The sequence below is a fragment of the Arachis stenosperma genome, chromosome 9 (genome assembly GCF_014773155.1).
Source record: "Arachis stenosperma cultivar V10309 chromosome 9, arast.V10309.gnm1.PFL2, whole genome shotgun sequence".
Classification (NCBI taxonomy): Eukaryota; Viridiplantae; Streptophyta; class Magnoliopsida; order Fabales; family Fabaceae; genus Arachis; species Arachis stenosperma.
The window spans coordinates 6926157-6945517 of NC_080385.1; the positions used below are offsets into that span (position 1 = coordinate 6926157).

A 19361-nucleotide genomic window follows, 5' to 3' on the forward strand; every position below is an offset into this window, starting at 1 on the left:
AATTAGATAAAATTTAATCATCAGTTCATAAGCACCGTAAAATTGAATTTGGAAGTTTTGAATTCTTGTAGATCTTGCTTTAGGATATGATTAGTTGTTTCGCTGGGGAAAAAATAAACAATTCTTTATTTTGGGTACAAGGTAGATATTGAATTTGAATTTTGTGGATTCTTTCCTTGCTTTACTTCGTCTTGGGTTAATATACAACCAAGAAAAGCAAAGAAAACGAACATAAATAAAATACGGCCAAGAATTCGACGGTTCAACCAGGTTTAGATTATTAAATAGTCTTAAATTCTTAATAATAAAATATATTTTTAAAATTTTTTTTATACTTGTCAAATAATTTTTATTTAAGTTTAATTATTAATTTATTTTTTATATATTATTTAATTATAAAATTTATTTTTTATTTTATAAATTATTATTTTATTATTCATTAATTATCATCTATCTTATCTTTAGAATTTTAACATTAAATTTTATGAATATTTATCTTTAAACTTTTTATTAATTTTATTTTAATATAAAATCCCAATCATATCTTTTTTAATCTTAAGATTACCGATTTTTTAGTCTGTAATCAATTTATCTTTTACTTATCCAATTCTATAATTCTATAATTATAATGTGGTTTATAAATCTCTTTATATATGAAAGGGAGAAGGAAAAAAAATAAGTATGAAATTATATGAGAGGAGATAAAAAAAATGTTAAAGTAAAAATTGATTTATATAAAAAAATATAAAAATGAGTGATGAGTATAAAAGGAGAAGCAAAGAAATTAAATTTTAATCAAATTTATATCTATTAAAAAAATTAATATTAATATTATAAAAGAAATAGTATAATTCACATAAAAATAAAGGATAAAAGAATATGAAAAATTAAATTAAAAAAAATCATATAACACTATATAAAAATAAGTTACTATTAAAAGATAAAAATATAATAAAAATTTTATCAGATAATATAAAGATAGAAGATTGTATTTAAATTATATGAATTAGTCATTTAAGTTGATGTAATATTATGATAGAAAACTAAAAGACTAACAATAAATCTAGACATTATTTTTAATTCTGTTTTAACTAGACAAATAAATATACATATTAATATCAGCTTTTACTTTTATATAATTATCTAGGAACTTGGTTGCAATGTTTGGTTTTTAGTTCTTTGTAGAGACAGAGAGTACCATTTTTTATATACAAATAACAATTTATTTTTTGTAGTTAGTAAACAACTTGTATATTAATTTAAATTTTTTTTTAAATATTTAAATGATTATTTAAATTGTACATGCAAAAGATTTGAATAAAATTCGATATTTAAAATTTCTTTAATTTTTTTATTTCACTAAAAAAATTACAAAAAATATATTTAATATAAAATCATCAAATCTTGAATAAAAATAACTTTTTTTGGTCATACTTGTAAAAAATTAATCAAAATTTAACATTTTAAGCATTTATATTTAGGATAAAACACTCGTATAAATCAAAAGCAACTCAATATTGTATGAACCATCCAAAATAAAAAAATTTTACGAGAATCTATGCATATTACTATATAAATCGAATTAGGTTGTATCGAATTATTAGGGAATCTATGCATGTTACTATATAAATCGAATTAAGTTGAATTAAGTTGTATCGAATTATTAGGGTTTAAGGTAATTTGAAGTAGGTGGCTTCGATTTACTAAACTATCCGCATGATTTCAGACCACCCATAGTAAATCAAATTAGTGGATTTCGATTTAGCTCATGGTTCTTGTACATAGTAAACAAATTGGACAAATTTGAATTACATATACTAAATCGATACATGCTGATTCGATTTAGTAGTACTCGAGCTCTAATGTAAAGCTATACAATCTCAATTCAATTTACTTGTGTTATCCCTATACATAGAATTCGGAATCACTTGATTCGAATTACAAATCTACACACCATACCCCCACAAAAACGAAAAATTCAGAGAAAGTAAGGCAAGCTAAGCTATTATACAAGATTATACTGCGGAAATAGAAGACAACCCAAATCGAATCTATCGGTTGGGCGGAGTTGTAAACCTTGCATAGCTTTGTCATCAAATTCTTGTTCACAGAGAAATCCCAACCATCTAAAAGATGCCAATTAAATATATAAATAAATTGAAATACTCTTCAGAACTAAAATAATCATATTGTTATAAAATTTCATAAGATAAAAATACATAAGTGAAAAATTAAAAGATAACAGCCAAATAGCAATCACAAAGAGCAGAGCCATTTGTCCTGATTGGCTTTTGAAACTAACAGTTTAAAACTACATTAACATAACTCTGACTAAGCCAATTAGATTCCAGCCACAATACAGTTCTACAAAATCTAATCAGAGTGCAGCACATAACATTAACATACCTTAACTGCTAGTTCTCCAATAGCCCACCATGCATTATTTGCTATTAAAATAGCCTCTTTAACCTTAGAAATTTCCTGTATAGATAACATAGTACATTAGCAACATAATTGAAAAAATACAACCACCGAGAGAGAAATTATACCATCTTAATTAGGTCTACTCTCTTTAATGATACTTTTCTAAGTCTTCTACAAGTCATCATCAAATCACCGAGAGAGAAATTATACCATCTTAATTTATTCATTCAAACTTCAAATGTATTTATTTTCTCCCTAAAGTTATAGCTAACAGCATCTGATGAAACATGAGAATGCTGTTGAGATGGCACAAATTACTTAAAAGAACCAAAAGATATTAAAATTGTACCCAAAAAAAAGGAATTCCAACACATAAAAGGGTATCGGCACAAGTGAGAGATGATTAATTGAGGACCAACTTAAGGACAGTCAACAATTCCAATAACTCGAAATCACATTCCTGCACCAAGTATTAAACTACAATAACACTGCTGATTTACAAGCCTCACCTATATTTCTCTTTGAACATCAGTTCTTTTTTTCTCCCACCCAAAAACTTGAAAGATGGAACCTTCTGCACGATTAACAGTAAGGGAAAGATGAATATGAATTGAATGGGAGATTAACCGTCAAGATAAAGAAAGACAGTCTCGATTTGGAAACCTTCCATGGGAAGCTATTAAAAATAACATACCTGATTCAGCTCCCCACCAACAGCTTCAGCTAGAGTTCCAATGGCATCATATACAATTCTGAGATTTTGTCTCTAAGGTTTAGAACAAGAAATCACAACTGTGTATATTGTCATTGCAATCAAAAGACGAACGTCAGAATAAAACCTGATATTTCCCAAACGCTAGCATCAGGTGCTTCGATATAATTTCTACACCGTTTGAGATATCTACATATTATATGCACATTCTTAAATTTCAGAACCCCCAAATTGAAAACCTTAAAATTGGAACCCTAAACCTCCCAAATTTCAGAACTATACATCACTCACCTGCGTTAACGGAATTTGTTAACTATTCAGAATAGAACAGAACAGAAAACTGAATAAACACCAACTAATGATTTCATTTTCAAGCAGCTGAACACACACGCACGCACACTGCTTAAAACAGAAAATCTTTAGAACCAAAATTGAAGGCATGCACAAACCAGAGTAAGCAAAATGCAAGCTGAAGCAAATTCGCAGAGTAGCACTGTTGCACACACATGCCATTATAATAGCCCCGTTCTTGAGAACACCCCTATCAAATCAAACAATGCAAGCTGATAAGCAAAAGGTGAATCAAATCAGAACCCTAAAATCGGAACCCTCTAAAATTTTAGAACCAAATGAAGGTGAATACATACCTTCTCGACGACGGTGAGCGAAGAGAGGACGATGCTGAGTGCAGATCTTCCCGATGGTGAGCTCGAAGTGACAGCCAGAGCAGAAGGATGAAGAGGAGCGACGATTCTCCAGTGGCGAAGTGGTGTGCGTGAGTGGTGAGTGGAAAGTGGGGAAGAGGGGCGACGGTGACGGCGTGGGGAAGAGGCACCGGCGTGAGGGTGAGCTTTCTCTGATTTTTTGGTGATGCTCAATGGCGCGAAGGGGAAAAGGGGGAAATGGAGAAAGGAGGCCAGGTCACGTTTAAGGCTGGGTTTGGTAAAGCTTTTTCAGGAGGTGCTTGTGCTTTTACGTCATTTTGCGTTTGGTAAATTAAAAAGCTCAAGTGCTTGTGCTTGCGGCTTTTAAAAGTTAGGGGTGCTTTTGAAAGCACCTAGGAGGGAGCTTTTCAAAGCTGGCTTATGCTTACCAAATTTTTTTCATTTTCCCGTACATATTTCCCGCTATTATATTGCCATTAAAATCTTCATATATTTCTAACTTCTCTTCCTAACCTTCATAAAATCTAACACAATCTTCATATATTTTTATTTTTCAACCTAATCTTCACAAATTTCAACACAAATACATCTCTATCACATATTAGGTATGAACTTCTATCTATTTATATTATTTTTTTTGCGTTAATTTTGTATTTTTTCAGTAGATCTATTATCTTTGTTTGTTTTTTTCTGTTCTTTGAAACGGGAAGAGGTTGATGAAAACCAATCATAAAATTTTTTTTGCATGAGCATTAGTACAAATTATAATAACAACATGTATATACATATGTAAATATAGATATATAATCATAAGAGTAGTTTATTTGAGATATGTGTCCCATTTTTTATGATCTGTAAAGGTGAGCCAATATACATAGGTGGGTAATGGACGTACCCAGTACTAACATTGGATTACATACAAATTTTATGATACTTATATAAAATTTTAAAGTTAAAAAATAGAAGAATTTATTTATTATATTATGTTTATTATGAATTTTTTATTTTAACATTATTTTATTTTAAAATATTATATAAAATTTTAAAGAATTTGAAAAAAAAATTATTTTTTTGTTATAAACATGTTTATTATAATTTTTTCAACTTTTAAAAGCTGTTTTACCAAACACAATTATGGTGCTTGTACTTATTAAAAGCCATTTTTAATTTGATTTTACCAAACGTAAGTGCTGCAGCTTTTAAATGCCCATCCAAACATTTCTCAAACCTTTTCCAAACCTCAATCATTTTCCAAGATTCAGCTAGTTCCAATATCAATTATTTTCAAAGCGAATCAGTACCCATAATAAATCTCTTTTTAAAATCAAACAAGCTCAAATACTAAATCATTTATAAAGTCACTAACTCAAAATTAAACCATTTCCAAAGTTAATCCAGTTTCATATTCCAAATCATTTCCAAAGCTAATTCCTTTACATTATCGAAAATAGCTTCAAAACCAAGAAAAGCTATTTTTCATAATAATCAACTAAATAACCTTTCAAACTAATTTCTTTTCAGCAATCACAAACTACTCAAGCAATCAAGCAATCAGTCATTCAGTCCAGCAAACAACCACATTTAGAAGACAATCATAATCACAGACATATGTTCTCTCACATTAATATCTAGTTATCACAACTCTGTAATATAAATTAGATTATAAGAAAAACCCTACCTCAATTAACCGAGTTCGCACAAATTTAATCGTGATAATTCCCTCTCCTACTAATTCATGGCAGCAGATGCGACTCTCACGCAATTAAAACGGCAATGGCAGCAACTGAAACAGCGGTAGCGGTAATGTTAACCTTCACCGCAGTGGCCATGGTTGCAGCAAAATAAAAGATTCAGATTGGATAGGAATTAATAGCAATTACAACCCTGGGGATTCAAGACAAAGTAAGGACTAGAATTAAAATCAGAACATGGAAACCATAGCGGTGATAAAACAGAACATACAAATTGATCAAACCTAAGGGGACGATTAGACCAGTACCAAGATAGCAAAGTCAGAACTAGCAGCAGCTTTAGCAGTTTCCTGATGGCATCAACATTATCCCCTATGATGGTTCTAGCAGCGAATAGGAAAAATAAAGCAACAGTACTAATCAGAGACATTGATTTCCTTAGTTAGAACACGAGAAAGACAAAAGAACAAGATGGAAGCAGAGTAAAGACTAAACCTTACCGTTTCAAGAACGGAGATATTGGAACCGAAACAATAACTCCAACATCGGCTCAATCAACAGAACAGGGTGCAACAACAACGGTTTCAATCTAATTGATGGCAGCAGCGGTGGCGGAGCAGGACGGCATGAGAGCGGACCTCGTCCTTCTCCCCTTTGTCGCATTTTTGCTCCTCTGTCTTCCGTGCATCCCTCATGCTTTTCACTCTCCTCTGCCCTAATCAGTGTTGACTGTGTCTATGGTGATGAAGGCTTCAGCGTTAACGATGAAGTGCAGCGGCGCGTCGGTGGCCATGGAAGCACCGCGACAACAAGGTATCACCTCCCTCTTGCGCGACGCTCCTCCTGGTTCTCCCTTTCTCAGGCGCGACTCTTCCTCTCCAAACAACGCGATGGCAGCGGCGGCACCAAGTCCCGCGGCGAGATGACGATGCCGTGGAACACGAGCGGCGGGCTCCAGGCCGGCGGTGGCGGCTCGTGAGGACGACAACATCGAGGCGGCGGTGGCAGGACCCAGTGGCACCAGTGCAACCTTCCTCTTCTCTTCTTCCCCCTCGGTTCTCTCTTTCTCTCCACTATCCCTTTTCCCTCTCTCTTTTTTTTCCTTTTACTGCTGTTGTGTCTTAGGTTGACTTAAGAAGAAAGGAAAGCTGCTGCTGTGTATTGGGTTAAGTCAGTAAGGAAGAAAGGGCAAATGGCGGCTAATTTAGGGCGATTAGGGTTTATTTGGGGTAAATTTAATAATTTTAATAAAATTAAGGGTAATAGAATAATTAAAAATCTATTTTAACCCAATACTAATATTTATTAAAAATACTATTTTAATTATCAACTTATAAATTATTTTTTAATAAATATTCTAATTCGATAATTAGAGATAATATAATGAATTTTCTTTCTTTATATAATTAAAGTATTAAATTCTAAAATCTATATTATTTAACTAAATTGTACACAATTCTTATTCTTTTGCAACTGTTAAGCTGTATAATTTAAATATAAAAAATTATTCAATAACTATAAAATTAAGTAAAATTTTTAATTTAATTGTCAAAACTTGACTTAATTACTTCTAATAAAATAATTTCTAAAATAAAATCTTTAATTAATAAATAAATTAAAATTAACTCGTAATAATATTTTTTTGAAAATTATGGGTCTTACACACATTCTAGTCATCGTTCAATCGATTGGGTAACATGACCAATCGAGTGATTTTTGCGAAAACCATTAGGCCTTGCAATTTTCAATTGATTGTTTTGTGGTAACCTGAAGTTCAATCAATTGAGTTATGGGAACCTGAAATTCAATCGATTGTTTTGTCAATCCAATCAATTGATTTTTTAAGAAACACTATTTTAAAATTTTCGACGGATGTAATGGATCAAAGATAAACCTTTAATTGATTGGGATTGCCAAAAAATTATTACGATCAATGAAAGATCTATTTCATTATTGTTTTTTTATTATTAATAAATATAATAAATGAATGATAAAATAATAATTTATAAAATAAAAAATAATTTTTATAATTAAATAAAATATATAAAATTAATTTATAATTAAAATTAAAAATAAATTATTTAACAATTATTGAAAAATTTTAAAAATATATTTTGTTATGAGATTATTTAATAGTCCAAAAGTTCTAAGATAAATTCTTTGCCATGTTAATAGCAATAGTGTGTGTGAATGAGTGTGTTGTGTAATGTATAAGCCACTTCAAGCATTATAAACACTTTCGAGGAGCTATGAAATAAATTCAAAAACTGACTGTAACTTGATTTAAATCTGGGATGTGAGGCTCAAGAGACTTAGCTCAGGTAACTTTGCCATTAGGCAAGGCTACATGTTACAAAGTTATATGTTAATTATTGTATATATTATATATCGAACCTTTTTAATTAAATTATTTTATATTCGTTAAACTTAATTTTAATTTTAGTTTTTTTATTTATTTTTTCTCAAGGATAGAATTTTTTAATTATACACTATTATTTAAATAAATATTAAATTTTATTAAATATTTTTAAATTTAAAAAGGTCAAGTCACCAAAAATTTAAAAAGGTCAAATATCTTTTATTAATTATAACATTTCTTTTTATGATTATATAATTCTTTTTAATAAATACTTAAAACATGTAATAAATATAAACTAATTAATAAATTATTGAAATCTAAGAATAATTAATTTAATACAAAAAACAAAATTTAAAAAATACTTATTATGAAAATAATAAAATATAATTCTATATAATTACTTAATTATAATTGGGTCACCAATATAATAATAACTAAACGATTGAATTGGTAATTCAATAATTTAATATTTTAATTAAGTGAATTATCAATTCAATTCTAATAACTATGTTTAATAGACTAGTCAAAGAGATGCTTTGGAGGTTATTTTTTTTTCAAATGCTCTCCTATATTCTTACTGCATAATTTTGTTTTACCTCTTATATCCACATTATTTCTAAAGTATTTTATATGAAAAAATAAACACATCCACGTTGTTACTTTATATTTTATATGAAAAAGTAAACATCTATGCTAAAATAAATAAACATGTGTAATATATGAAAATAAACAGAACTTAAGTGATATTAAGAAAAACAAAATGTAAACATTTAATAGATAGAGAAATAAAAAAAATACAAACATAATAAGAATAACATAACTAAAATATTTTTGAAGTTGCTACTTAAATTATTTTTTTAATGAGTAAAAATTTATAAAACTAAGCACTTAAATTAATTTCTAAAGAACTTTAAATTAGACAATTTAATTTTTAATAATTTTTTATTATTAGAAAAATCTTCAAGAATTATTTTGATTAGACACATTATTATTATTTTTAATAAAATTTTAACAAATTTTATTGTAGGTCTAAATAAATTAAACTAGTAGTTCCTTTTACAGAAAAATATATTCGCCTAAAAACTTTAAAATAATAAAAAATTGTTAATTACCAAAATATTTAATTTATAATATTTAAAAATTAATTTAAATATTTACTCAAATTATATAAAATACTTTATTCAAATGAGAATATTCATGAAGATGTAAACCAAGCACACACAACAAACAAAATCCTACGTTCCAATTCTGTCGCACAAACTAATGTAATCTGTATGACTAACTAACATCCACCCTTATCATCCAACTGTTATGACTATATGCTAGATATTCACAACTAAATCACAAGACCAAAGCCAGATAGTTGTCTCATCTATTTGATCAATCACCGTTCTTACCATTATACACAGAAAATCTAATACCATGTGCAATCTGTTGTTTGCTTCCTCTAATACCATGTGTAATGTGTCAAATTATTGAATTACTGAGTCATTGGTTAGTCATTGGTTGAACCGATTGATCCAATTTTATGTAAATAAAAAATAAAATATAGTAAAAAATTTAGATTTAAAAATTTAAAATACATATATTTACTAATATTTTAAAAATATCTAGTTATTCTAAACAATATAGAATAGAAATAATAAATATTTTATTAATTTTATTCTATTGTAAATATTTTTATTTTTTATATTAAAATAACTATTATTTTCGAATTTTAATAATTTATTAATTAGTTTATATCTATTATACTATTATATACTACAAGTATTTATTAAAAAATAATATTAATAGATATTATATAATTATGAAAAGAAAATAATAAATAAGTTTATAATTACTATTAAATAAAAATATAATTAATTTAAAAATGAATGAGCTTATAATTAAAATTAAAATAAATTAAATAAAACTAAATTATTTGCTAAAAAATATCAATATATATTTTAATTTGCATATATAATAATAACAAATAAGTTAGCCTAGTGACTACTGTGTATTTTCCTTGAAGAAGGGGGTTCGAACTCCAGACTGATCTTTACCAAGTTTGACTGGTTTTATCGGTTATTGAGATAGATTTAGAAAATTATTTAATTTAATCATCTACTAACCTTAAAGTACTTCAAAGCACATATAATAATTAATGATCAACACATGCATACAAATCATATCCATAATAAAATAATATTTTATTTAAAAATATCAATATTACATATAACATGAATATTTTTTGGATACTATAACTATAGATAACTCACATCAGGTAATTAATCAATTTAATCAGAATCATATGTGAGTAAATTGTGTATGATAATGTGATATTAGAGAAGACTAATAATTAATTAGTAATACATAAAAACTACAATATTCTTAAACATATAAAATTAATTATTAAATATTGTTGCTCTTAAACGAAGTAGTAATAGTATAGTCCCAAAGTGATGAAGTTGTTGCTTCTTGGCCAAGGCCGTCATGTGGAGAAATATAATCATGTTTTATTAATGGTGGATTATTATTCTAATGAGTGGAATCCATCACGCTATTTGCTTTACCCATCTCCAATGCCGCAAGCAACTCACAATCTTCAATGTCATTCAGCCACAATCCTAAATTGTCCTCACCAAAAGCTTCACCCGCAATCTCTTTCATTCCATTCATAATATCAATATCACCAAAATCAGTGTCACCAAAATTATTATTATTGTTATTGTTGTTGTTGTCTTTAGCTACCTCCATGTTCATCCAATCTCCAACACTTGTCATCCTCTCCTCACTCGACAGGTAATCATGGAAAGCCTTCGAATTCTCATTGTTGCTGTTACTTCTCTGATGATCGAGAGTGGTACCGCCAAAAGCACACATCGACTCGTGGTCCAACCTTAAATTCTTGTCTCTAAATCCCATAGACAAATCGCTTTGTGGACAATCTACGTTCTGACATGTATATAGTAATTTGTCCACAAAGTTATTATCGTTATTGTTGTTGTTACTATTATTATTATTATTATCAAAATCACACTTTCTTTTTTCACCGCCTCCGGTGCTGCTATTGCCGCTACTGCCGCCACCGCCAAACAAAACATGATCAACAGAATTATTAATAGAGTTTATTGGGGATGACTCAAAGACTTCAATTTCTCCCTCACCGTCTTCCTTATTATTCTCCTCGTCGCTGGACGAAGAAGGAGAAATCTTAAGACACTTGTTGGTAAGTCTCAATAAAGCTTCTTCTTTGTTCACAACTTTGGACCAAGTAGCACTATCTTTGGCAGTCATATTATCTTGCAAGGTCTTTGATTGAGTCACAAGCCTTCTCAATTTCTCCAGGTCAGGAGACATGTGCTTTATAATTGAAGCCAAAACCGAAACCTTCCATGTCTTCTTCAAATCATGGGGTTTCTTATACGGTGGTGGCCCGTGTCCTTGAGCCAAAAGGCCCTGTTCACCCCACCATGCCTCTGACCCATTAGGCCACCACGGTGGGGCCACACCTTTATCCAAAGGATACCTTCTTTGTGGCGGCACACAGTGTTGCATCAGTGATGAAAGAAGAGATCCTAGTGTTTTGTCTTGAAGATCTTGGAGAAGGTGTATGCTTGACGATTCATCTAATTCTCCCTTTTCAAGTAAGGGTAAATACTTTGCAATTGCTGCAGGGGCATTTTGGTCAAATCTAATATCTTCTTTCCACCATTCTCGTAGACTATCCGAGCTTCCAGTAACTGGCTTACCTATAAATTATAATTAAAATATTTTAATATCAAAGTGAAGACTGAAGTATGACATAAATAAAATAGTTTTTAATAAAAACATAGAAAAATATTAAAATTATTTTTGTATTAATTGTTAAATAAAAATTAAAATATAATTAACTTCATAATTAAAAATTTTAGATAATTTAATAGTTAATTATGCTTATTTTAATTTCTATACCTTTTTCAGGGACGATGCCATAGACGAATCCACGAGCTTTGCAAACCTCCATGATCTTGATCATGTATTTGAGGACAGAGTCTTGTGCCCTAGACATCTTCTTTTTCCTGGACGCTTCTTGCTTGGCTTCTCTGTTCTCAGATTCGTCCATGTTAAGTTTCTCCTTCATCTTTTGGAGAAGGACACGGTCTTTACATATGCGCTTCTTCAGATCTTCATAGTCTATCATTTCATCTTCTGCTGTCAAGGTTACATCAATTTCCTCGTCTTCTGTATCGGACAATTGAACATAGGGAGGATCCATTTCTTCTTGGATCAGCACCATGATGATTTTTTTTATAAAAGAAGTCAAGTGAATTGTGAAAAATATCTGTATAGAAGAATAAATAAGAGTAATTGATATTATGTTGCTAGAACTCGTGAAAGTTATGTACGTATATATAGATATCCACGAAGGTTGTAGAATGGCGGTGTTAGAAGGAGCTAACATCAGCAAAATGATCTTAGCTTAGTGGAATTGTATTTAAGTAAATAATTCATAAGAGTGATGGGACAAAGTAGGTATTACTGAGTTGAAATTTGTATAATGTTTATACTTCTTGAAAAGGCTGGTAAATGTGCAATTAACCTGAGAAAATTAAAGGTTGTTTGAGCGAGATAACGAAGAAGATGAGACCTATTTGCATGCACAGTTGGTAACAATATTGGGTGATTAGAATTATAATTCCTATCGTCACTAATTTTTGAAAAAAAAAATTACACCATTTGTAGGTTGTTGTGTTTTTTTTTATCATCATCTTTGTCATTCTCATTGTTATTACCTTCCCTTTTTTTGTTTGATTTATTTTTTCTTGGTTTTTCTCTTTTTCTTAGTTAAATATCACGAAATTAATTTAACAACAACAAAATACATTATTTAATTGTGAATGACACAAAAAATTTTTAAAAGACCACAAATTTATAACCTTAACTTATTTAATCAACAAAATATATTTAAATATATTTTAAATTTAAAAAATATATTAAATTATTGTAAATGACATAAGAATGACCAAATTTCATATATATTAGTTTAATACCATACAATCAATTCAATAAAAGACGCAATAAATATTTAAATAAAGAACTATAAATCCAAAATTTTAACTCATTCAACCAACAAAATACATTTAAATGTGTTTTAAAACTAAAAAAATATCAATACCACTTCATTTAGTTGGGAAAGATATCACGGATTAAAAAAATTCTATGTCAAAATTAAGAAATTTTTGTGTCAATTAAGAAATTTTCTGTTACATAAATTGTACACAATTTAAAACTCTTCCTCCTCCTCCTTTTCTTCTTCATCGTCATCATCATCTTCTTTTTTTCCTTCTTTATTTTCTTCTTCTCCTTTTACATTCTCATGGTTCATCTTTTTCTATCCTCTTAATAAGAATATGTGCCGATTAAAAAATTTCGATACTGTTTTTCTAATAAATTATACACAAATTAAAATTTTTCCTTTAGTGCTTCTTCTTGTTCTTACCCTCTTGACATGAATAAAAATAAGAATAAAGAGAAGGAAAAAAAAATAAAAATTATTGCATTATTTACCTAGATTTTTTTTATTTTATTGGTTTAATATTGATAGTAATTAATTATAACAAAAGTACATGTTTTGTAGTTAACCATATGTACTCTTACTATAATTAATTATCAACAACATTGTATTAATAAAATAAAAAAAATTGATAACAATTACCACTAGAAGGAGCAGGGGGAGAAATAAAAAAAACAACAATAACAATAGAAGAATAACATGAAGAAAAAAAATGCCCGAAAAAAAAAAGTGGATAATTCACGTAAAATTTAAACTTAATTGATAAAAACGCTTAAATATTTAACGAGACTCTTAAAAATAAGATCAATTTAGTCTTTATAAATATTGTATAAACTTTATTTTATCCTCTAATATAATTCAAAAATATTACATATATAGTAAAAATCAGTTATGTACTAAATTATTATAGTATATTTATATATATTAATGCATATTATTTTATATATTTTTTAATTAAATAATTAGTCATTAAAATAATCAAATTTATCATAATAGAATAATTAAATAATAAAACTGTTTTATAATAGCATAATAAAAAAATTATGAATCGTTAAATATGTATTTTTTATACTATGACTAATTTTTTGTATACATATAACATAGTTAAATTTTGTAAATTAGCTAAATTGACTCAATTATTTAATCCATAAAATCAAAATTATGACTATCCAAAGACTGTTATAAAATCTATGTCAAAATTAATAAAATCAAGGATTAACTAATATGTATTTAAGAGCACAAATTAAGATTATCAATTTAATTTCTTTATAGAAAAATTATAAAATTAAGTTTTTAATATATTTGTTATGTAATAATTTTTAAAAGTAAGATGTTTAAATTTTTTAATAAGAATGAAAAACTTAGTATATATCTTAAAGATACATATTAGATAAATTTATTAATAACTATTCTTAAATAAAGTAACACGCATAATTAATACTTATTCAGTCATGACTATTAAATTAAAGCATTATTAAAAATTAATAATAATAATAATAATAATAATAATAATAATAATAATAATAATAATAATAATAGTCATATATATTTTTGTCCAATTCTTAAAGTAAGATAGTAAATTAGAGTTGTATATACAGCGTAAATCAAATTTCACCATTAATAATATATATTATTTTTAAATTTATTTTAAAAATATAATATAAATTAATAATAAAATCAAACACGTCAAAATAGTGTAGTGGTATTTAAATAAATCTAAACATAAAAAAAATTTTGTATTTTTTTTATTAATACACAATTTATGAAAATATAAACCAAATAAATATTATTAAATTTCATCTCTAGCTAGTATTTAAATATCAATTAAATAGCGCTTTTTATAATTTTGTTGAGTAAAAAAGACCGACTCCATATAAAAAATGAAAATGATGTGAACAGATTTGTCATTTGTGACTCATATGCGCACTCTTATACCAATGAGTTTTGCATAATATAACTTAAAACGTGATCAGATTAATTTTGGCGAGTTCCTACAAATTGATAGATAGATCCCGTACCATATATAATATAATTCAATAAATATAATATATATATGATCAATAATTCAATGAAAGGACAAGTTGAATTAGAGAGTGTATGGAAGAGAAAGTTATGCCCATTCTATGGAGAAATGGGTTACTTTCATTGTATCAAAAACGTAAACATAACTTTAGAATGATGGCTTATGTAACTCAAAATAAATATTCTAGTTGGATTATAATAATTTTACTTACGAAAGTCATATGCCGACGTAAGAGAGAGATTTAATAATAAAATTCGGTCCATATTAATTAAAATAAATAATTATTTTTAATTATAAAAAATTTGAATATTGATAAAATTGATTATAAAAAAATTAATATTATATTCATCAAAATAATTTTTATTTGACAAAAATATTTCATTATTAAAATTTTGTTAATTCCGTTAAAAAATACTTACAAATCTTAGATTACTTATATTATCATGTTTTTCAATATCTTCTATTAATTAACTCAATTTTAATTTTTGTGTGTTATCCAATTACATCAACCATAAAAAAATATGATTAACTAATATTTGTCTTTAGAGTGCATGATAAAGGTATAAATTAAGAAATTTTAATAAAAAAATATAATTTAAATTCTCAATACATTTATTATGTATTTATTAAAGTAAATTATTTAAAATTTTTTATTATTAGTAATCTTAATTTGTACTCTTAGGACACATGTAAGTTAAATTTTAAAAAATAAATATTTATTTAGAGATAAAAACAAGTACATCAGAATCAAAATAATAAATGTTGAAAAATCAAAATAAAATAAAAAAATTAAAAAAAATAAACCATCGTTGATGAACAGTTGAACACAAAATATAATTATCTAATTCCTTTCAAAAAAAATAGAAAAAAACAAATAAAAATAAAATAAAATCTACAATAAAAAAAAGTTAAATAGCAACTCAATTATACTTTAAGATAACAGGAACAACTAAAACATAAACATAGGTTTGTTAATTTTAACTTTGACAAATCTAAATATTAGCTCTTATATTATCTTGGAGTACTATATCATAGATTAACTTAAAACAATAATATTTCAATAATAATATTTTAGATATCAATGAATTAAATGATAATTTTTTAATTTTAAAAATTCATTAATCATTTTATTTTAGATTTACAAATTTGTAATAACATAAATTTTGTTAGACTTTGATCTAAAACAAAATATTTAAATTTTTGTTTTTATTAGCTTTGATATTTTAAATATTTTATTTAATTTCAAATGAAAATTTTTTTATTATTTATATTTTGAAGTAAAAAATATCAATAATTTATTGAAAAAGTAAAAAATGAGTTGATTTGTACTTTATTTATATTTTACTTACAATGCTCGCTAAATATAATAGAAAATTTCTTTGGTTGAGACCTATCTCTACAAAATTAGCTAATAATACCTAATACGTAATAACGTACACTTTCTAATTTTTACACTTGGGAAAATGACTGAATCTTTTATTGAAAGATTAAAAAGCCATAGAATTGAGCTTAATTGAAATTATTTTCATACGAGTATCACTTTAAGATTTCAGTCAAATTTTTCTTAATAGAATTTTTTTATTTCTTCATTGAATTTGAATTTAAACCCACTGTCAAAAGCTCGGTTTGTGGGTTAAGTATGGTATAAAACATTACTATTAATGTTTAGGTATTTTTTTATATGGTTATTGTTGTTATTGTTACATATTATTATTGTTGTTGTTATTGATATTCTTTTACGATTTTGATTCTCATGATTTAGGCCAAAAATTTGATTCGTGTTCAATCTTTTTTTCATTTAAATTCGTTCTTTTGATTCAACTTGATTTTAAAATTTTCATTGATGCTGTGAAAATTTTTGTTGCTGATTATGCTTTATTTTCTTAATAATAATTTTATTTAAATTTATTTTAGTGTTTGTAGAAGCAAAAGTATAAATTTTGGATGAACAAAAAAAATCGAATATTTTAAATTTTTAATGAAATTGTTGGAAAAGGGTTGTTAGAGAAAAGTATTTTAATCCAAATAACGATTTTAAAATTAAGTTGAACTTTAGAGATGAATTTGAATATAAAAAAAAATGTAAATGAATAAAATTTTTTGCTTAAATTTTCAGAACCAAAATCGTATTTAATCATTACTCTTATTATTATTGTACATCTAAATTTTTTTAATTTTATCTATAATTTTTTAGAAATATATTATATATTTACTAATTTTTGTAAATCATGATTTTTATAATTATTGTAACAATCCTTCAATTTAGATGAAGTGTTTTGAATCTTGTGAACCGTGCATTTCATGAACATTCATACTAGTATTAAAAATAACATATGATGAATGTACCCCATCAAAAAATGAAGAATGTATCCAATTTCCGCCTTTACGTCCATACCTTTTTGTTTCAAATCCTAGAGTCTAATTACTGAAATGAAGTAACTAAACTATGAGACGTACGCGAGGCTTTCTTTCTGCCGCTACCTATTATGCTATAAAAATAATAATTAAATTATTTGTTACTGTATAAACACACTCATTTTTTTCCATTACAATCGAAACATGTTCACATTTTTTCTCTAATTGTTTTCTTGTCTGTTTCTAGCTACTGGTGAGTACTTTACTATCCTCTCTTGTTCTGCCCATACTATAATATACAAAATCTGTTTTTTTTTTTAATACAAATAAAGATATAAACATATTATTTCTTTAAATACACAGGAATAAAAAAATGGTCATCTAAATATGCAGAGTCATTTTATTATTGGCGTTTCCCAAATAGAAATGAAAATACACTCTAATCCATCAAGATATGCAAGTGAATATATTATTTTATTTTTTCATTGTCTTTTATAACATCTTAGAAATAAAAAATATTAAAAATAAAATATAAATCAAATAATGAAAAAATAAAAATGTTATTTTGTATTTTAATTTTTTATCTTTTTATTAAATTCTAAAAATAAAAAACTAAAAATAAAAATAAAATAATAAAAATCCACTATTTTTAAAAAATTTTAAAATCAAAATAATTTGATAAGGGAGAACGGTATTAAAAAAATGAGTGGAACAAATGCCGAAAAAAATTTTTATTGAGTAAGTAGATAAGCATCATATTTTTGCACATTTTAATAAAAAAAATCAATATATTTGTAGTGATATTTTATTTTGTTATAATTTAAATATTATTATATTATTATTATTATTATTATTATTATTATTATTATTATTATTATTATTATTATTATTATTATTATCTATTTTACGTGCCATCGATTTTATTATGCATGCATCCCATTTTGTGTATACGATCAAAATGTGAGCTGTTTATTATCCATTTTGCAGATGTCATTATTATTATTATTATTATTATTATTATTATTATTATTATTATTGTCTATTTTAAGTGCCATCGATTTTATTATGCATGCATTTCATTTTGTGTACGGTCAAAATGTGAGCTGTTTATTATCCATTTTGCAGACGTCATGGAAGAATTGATGTGTTTTTTTATTTTGCAGGCGTCCCTACTAATAAAAAATAGTTCCGTATATTTTGGTAATCATTTTTCTAGGTCCGTATTAAAAAAAAAAAAATATTTTTATACATTTATTTGTATAAAAAACCTGCAAAATCTAGGTAACCGACTAAAAGTTTGGGGCATACTATGATGTAGAAATGAAATTGTTTTTACATGTATAGAATAATAGGTGTTAAAATATCAGTAGTTTACGCCGATAATTTTTTGATAGAAAAAAATTAATTACACCACACAATTATTAATTCCTTGAACTTATAGTAAAAAAGAGAGTATTTGACTCTCTGCTATAAAGACTAATTATTTGATTTTTTGTTAATAAATACGTGTATCACTATCAAATTAGAATTAAATCTATTAGACAAAAAAATTAAAAAAAATAATGCCAAAATATTTTTTATAAAATTTAAAAAGAAAAGAAATCTAAAGACTAACTTACTTTCACTCTTTTAAATTATTATTATTAAAAAAGAAAAAATATTTAATTATAGATAATTACTATGGTTAAAAAAATTAATTTGTTTTTATAATTATATGTCCTAAATACATTACTAATTATTTTTATTATCTTACATGTTTTAAATTTTTAATTTATAAATTAGATTGATAAATTACTTGATACGTATTTTAAATATTTGTGATATTAAAAGATATTAGTTTACATTTTTAGAATGTTTTAATTTAATTTAATATATTTTTATTTTATTTATTTAATTATTAGATTGGGCCTATATTTATAGGCTTTAAGATTTTATTTAACCTAATAAGAGGTTATAAATACCCCTTTACTATTGTAATTGTAGTATAGAATGATTTAGAGATTTGAAACCTATTTTTTGGTTTCGTGATGAAATTATGGTGTGGACCATTGAGGTTGATGAGTCCTCTCTTATTGCATCGGATCATTGGGTAGAAGC

At 26.1% G+C, this 19361-nt stretch overlaps 1 protein-coding gene and 1 long non-coding RNA gene across 9 annotated transcripts; both read right to left on the minus strand.

Moving 5' to 3' along the window:
- Positions 1-1785: 1785 nt before the first annotated feature.
- On the minus strand, positions 1786-6664 carry LOC130950681 (uncharacterized). Of its 8 annotated transcripts, none has more exons than XR_009073683.1 (8): positions 5993-6664; positions 5801-5875; positions 5480-5685; positions 3784-4325; positions 3119-3677; positions 2934-2998; positions 2407-2481; positions 1786-2126 (listed from the first exon to the last, which is right to left on the minus strand). It is a non-coding gene; the product is annotated as an uncharacterized LOC130950681 (long non-coding RNA). The 8 variants fall into 8 exon arrangements; XR_009073690.1 differs by having other exon boundaries at positions 3119-3325; positions 3586-3677; positions 3784-5685; XR_009073687.1 differs by having other exon boundaries at positions 3119-3427; positions 3586-3677; positions 3784-5685.
- Positions 6665-10368: 3704 nt separating this feature from the next.
- On the minus strand, positions 10369-12109 carry LOC130948956 (putative ETHYLENE INSENSITIVE 3-like 4 protein). The gene is made up of 2 exons (XM_057877806.1): positions 11785-12109; positions 10369-11582 (listed from the first exon to the last, which is right to left on the minus strand). The coding sequence occupies exons 1-2, from the start codon at positions 12107-12109 to the stop codon at positions 10369-10371; spliced, it is 1539 nt and encodes a 512-aa protein (XP_057733789.1).
- Between the last annotated feature and the right edge of the window lie 7252 nt (positions 12110-19361).

What these genes read in the sequence shown, in the direction of transcription:
- LOC130948956 (XM_057877806.1), bottom strand. Translation starts at nt 12,109, where the DNA reads ATGGTGCTGATCCAAGAAGAAATGGATCCTCCCTATGTTCAATTGTCC. An exon ending in TGGCATCGTCCCTGAAAAAG is followed by an intron (nt 11,583 to 11,784) that starts GTATAGAAATTA and finishes TATAATTTATAG; the next exon opens with GTAAGCCAGTTACTGGAAGC.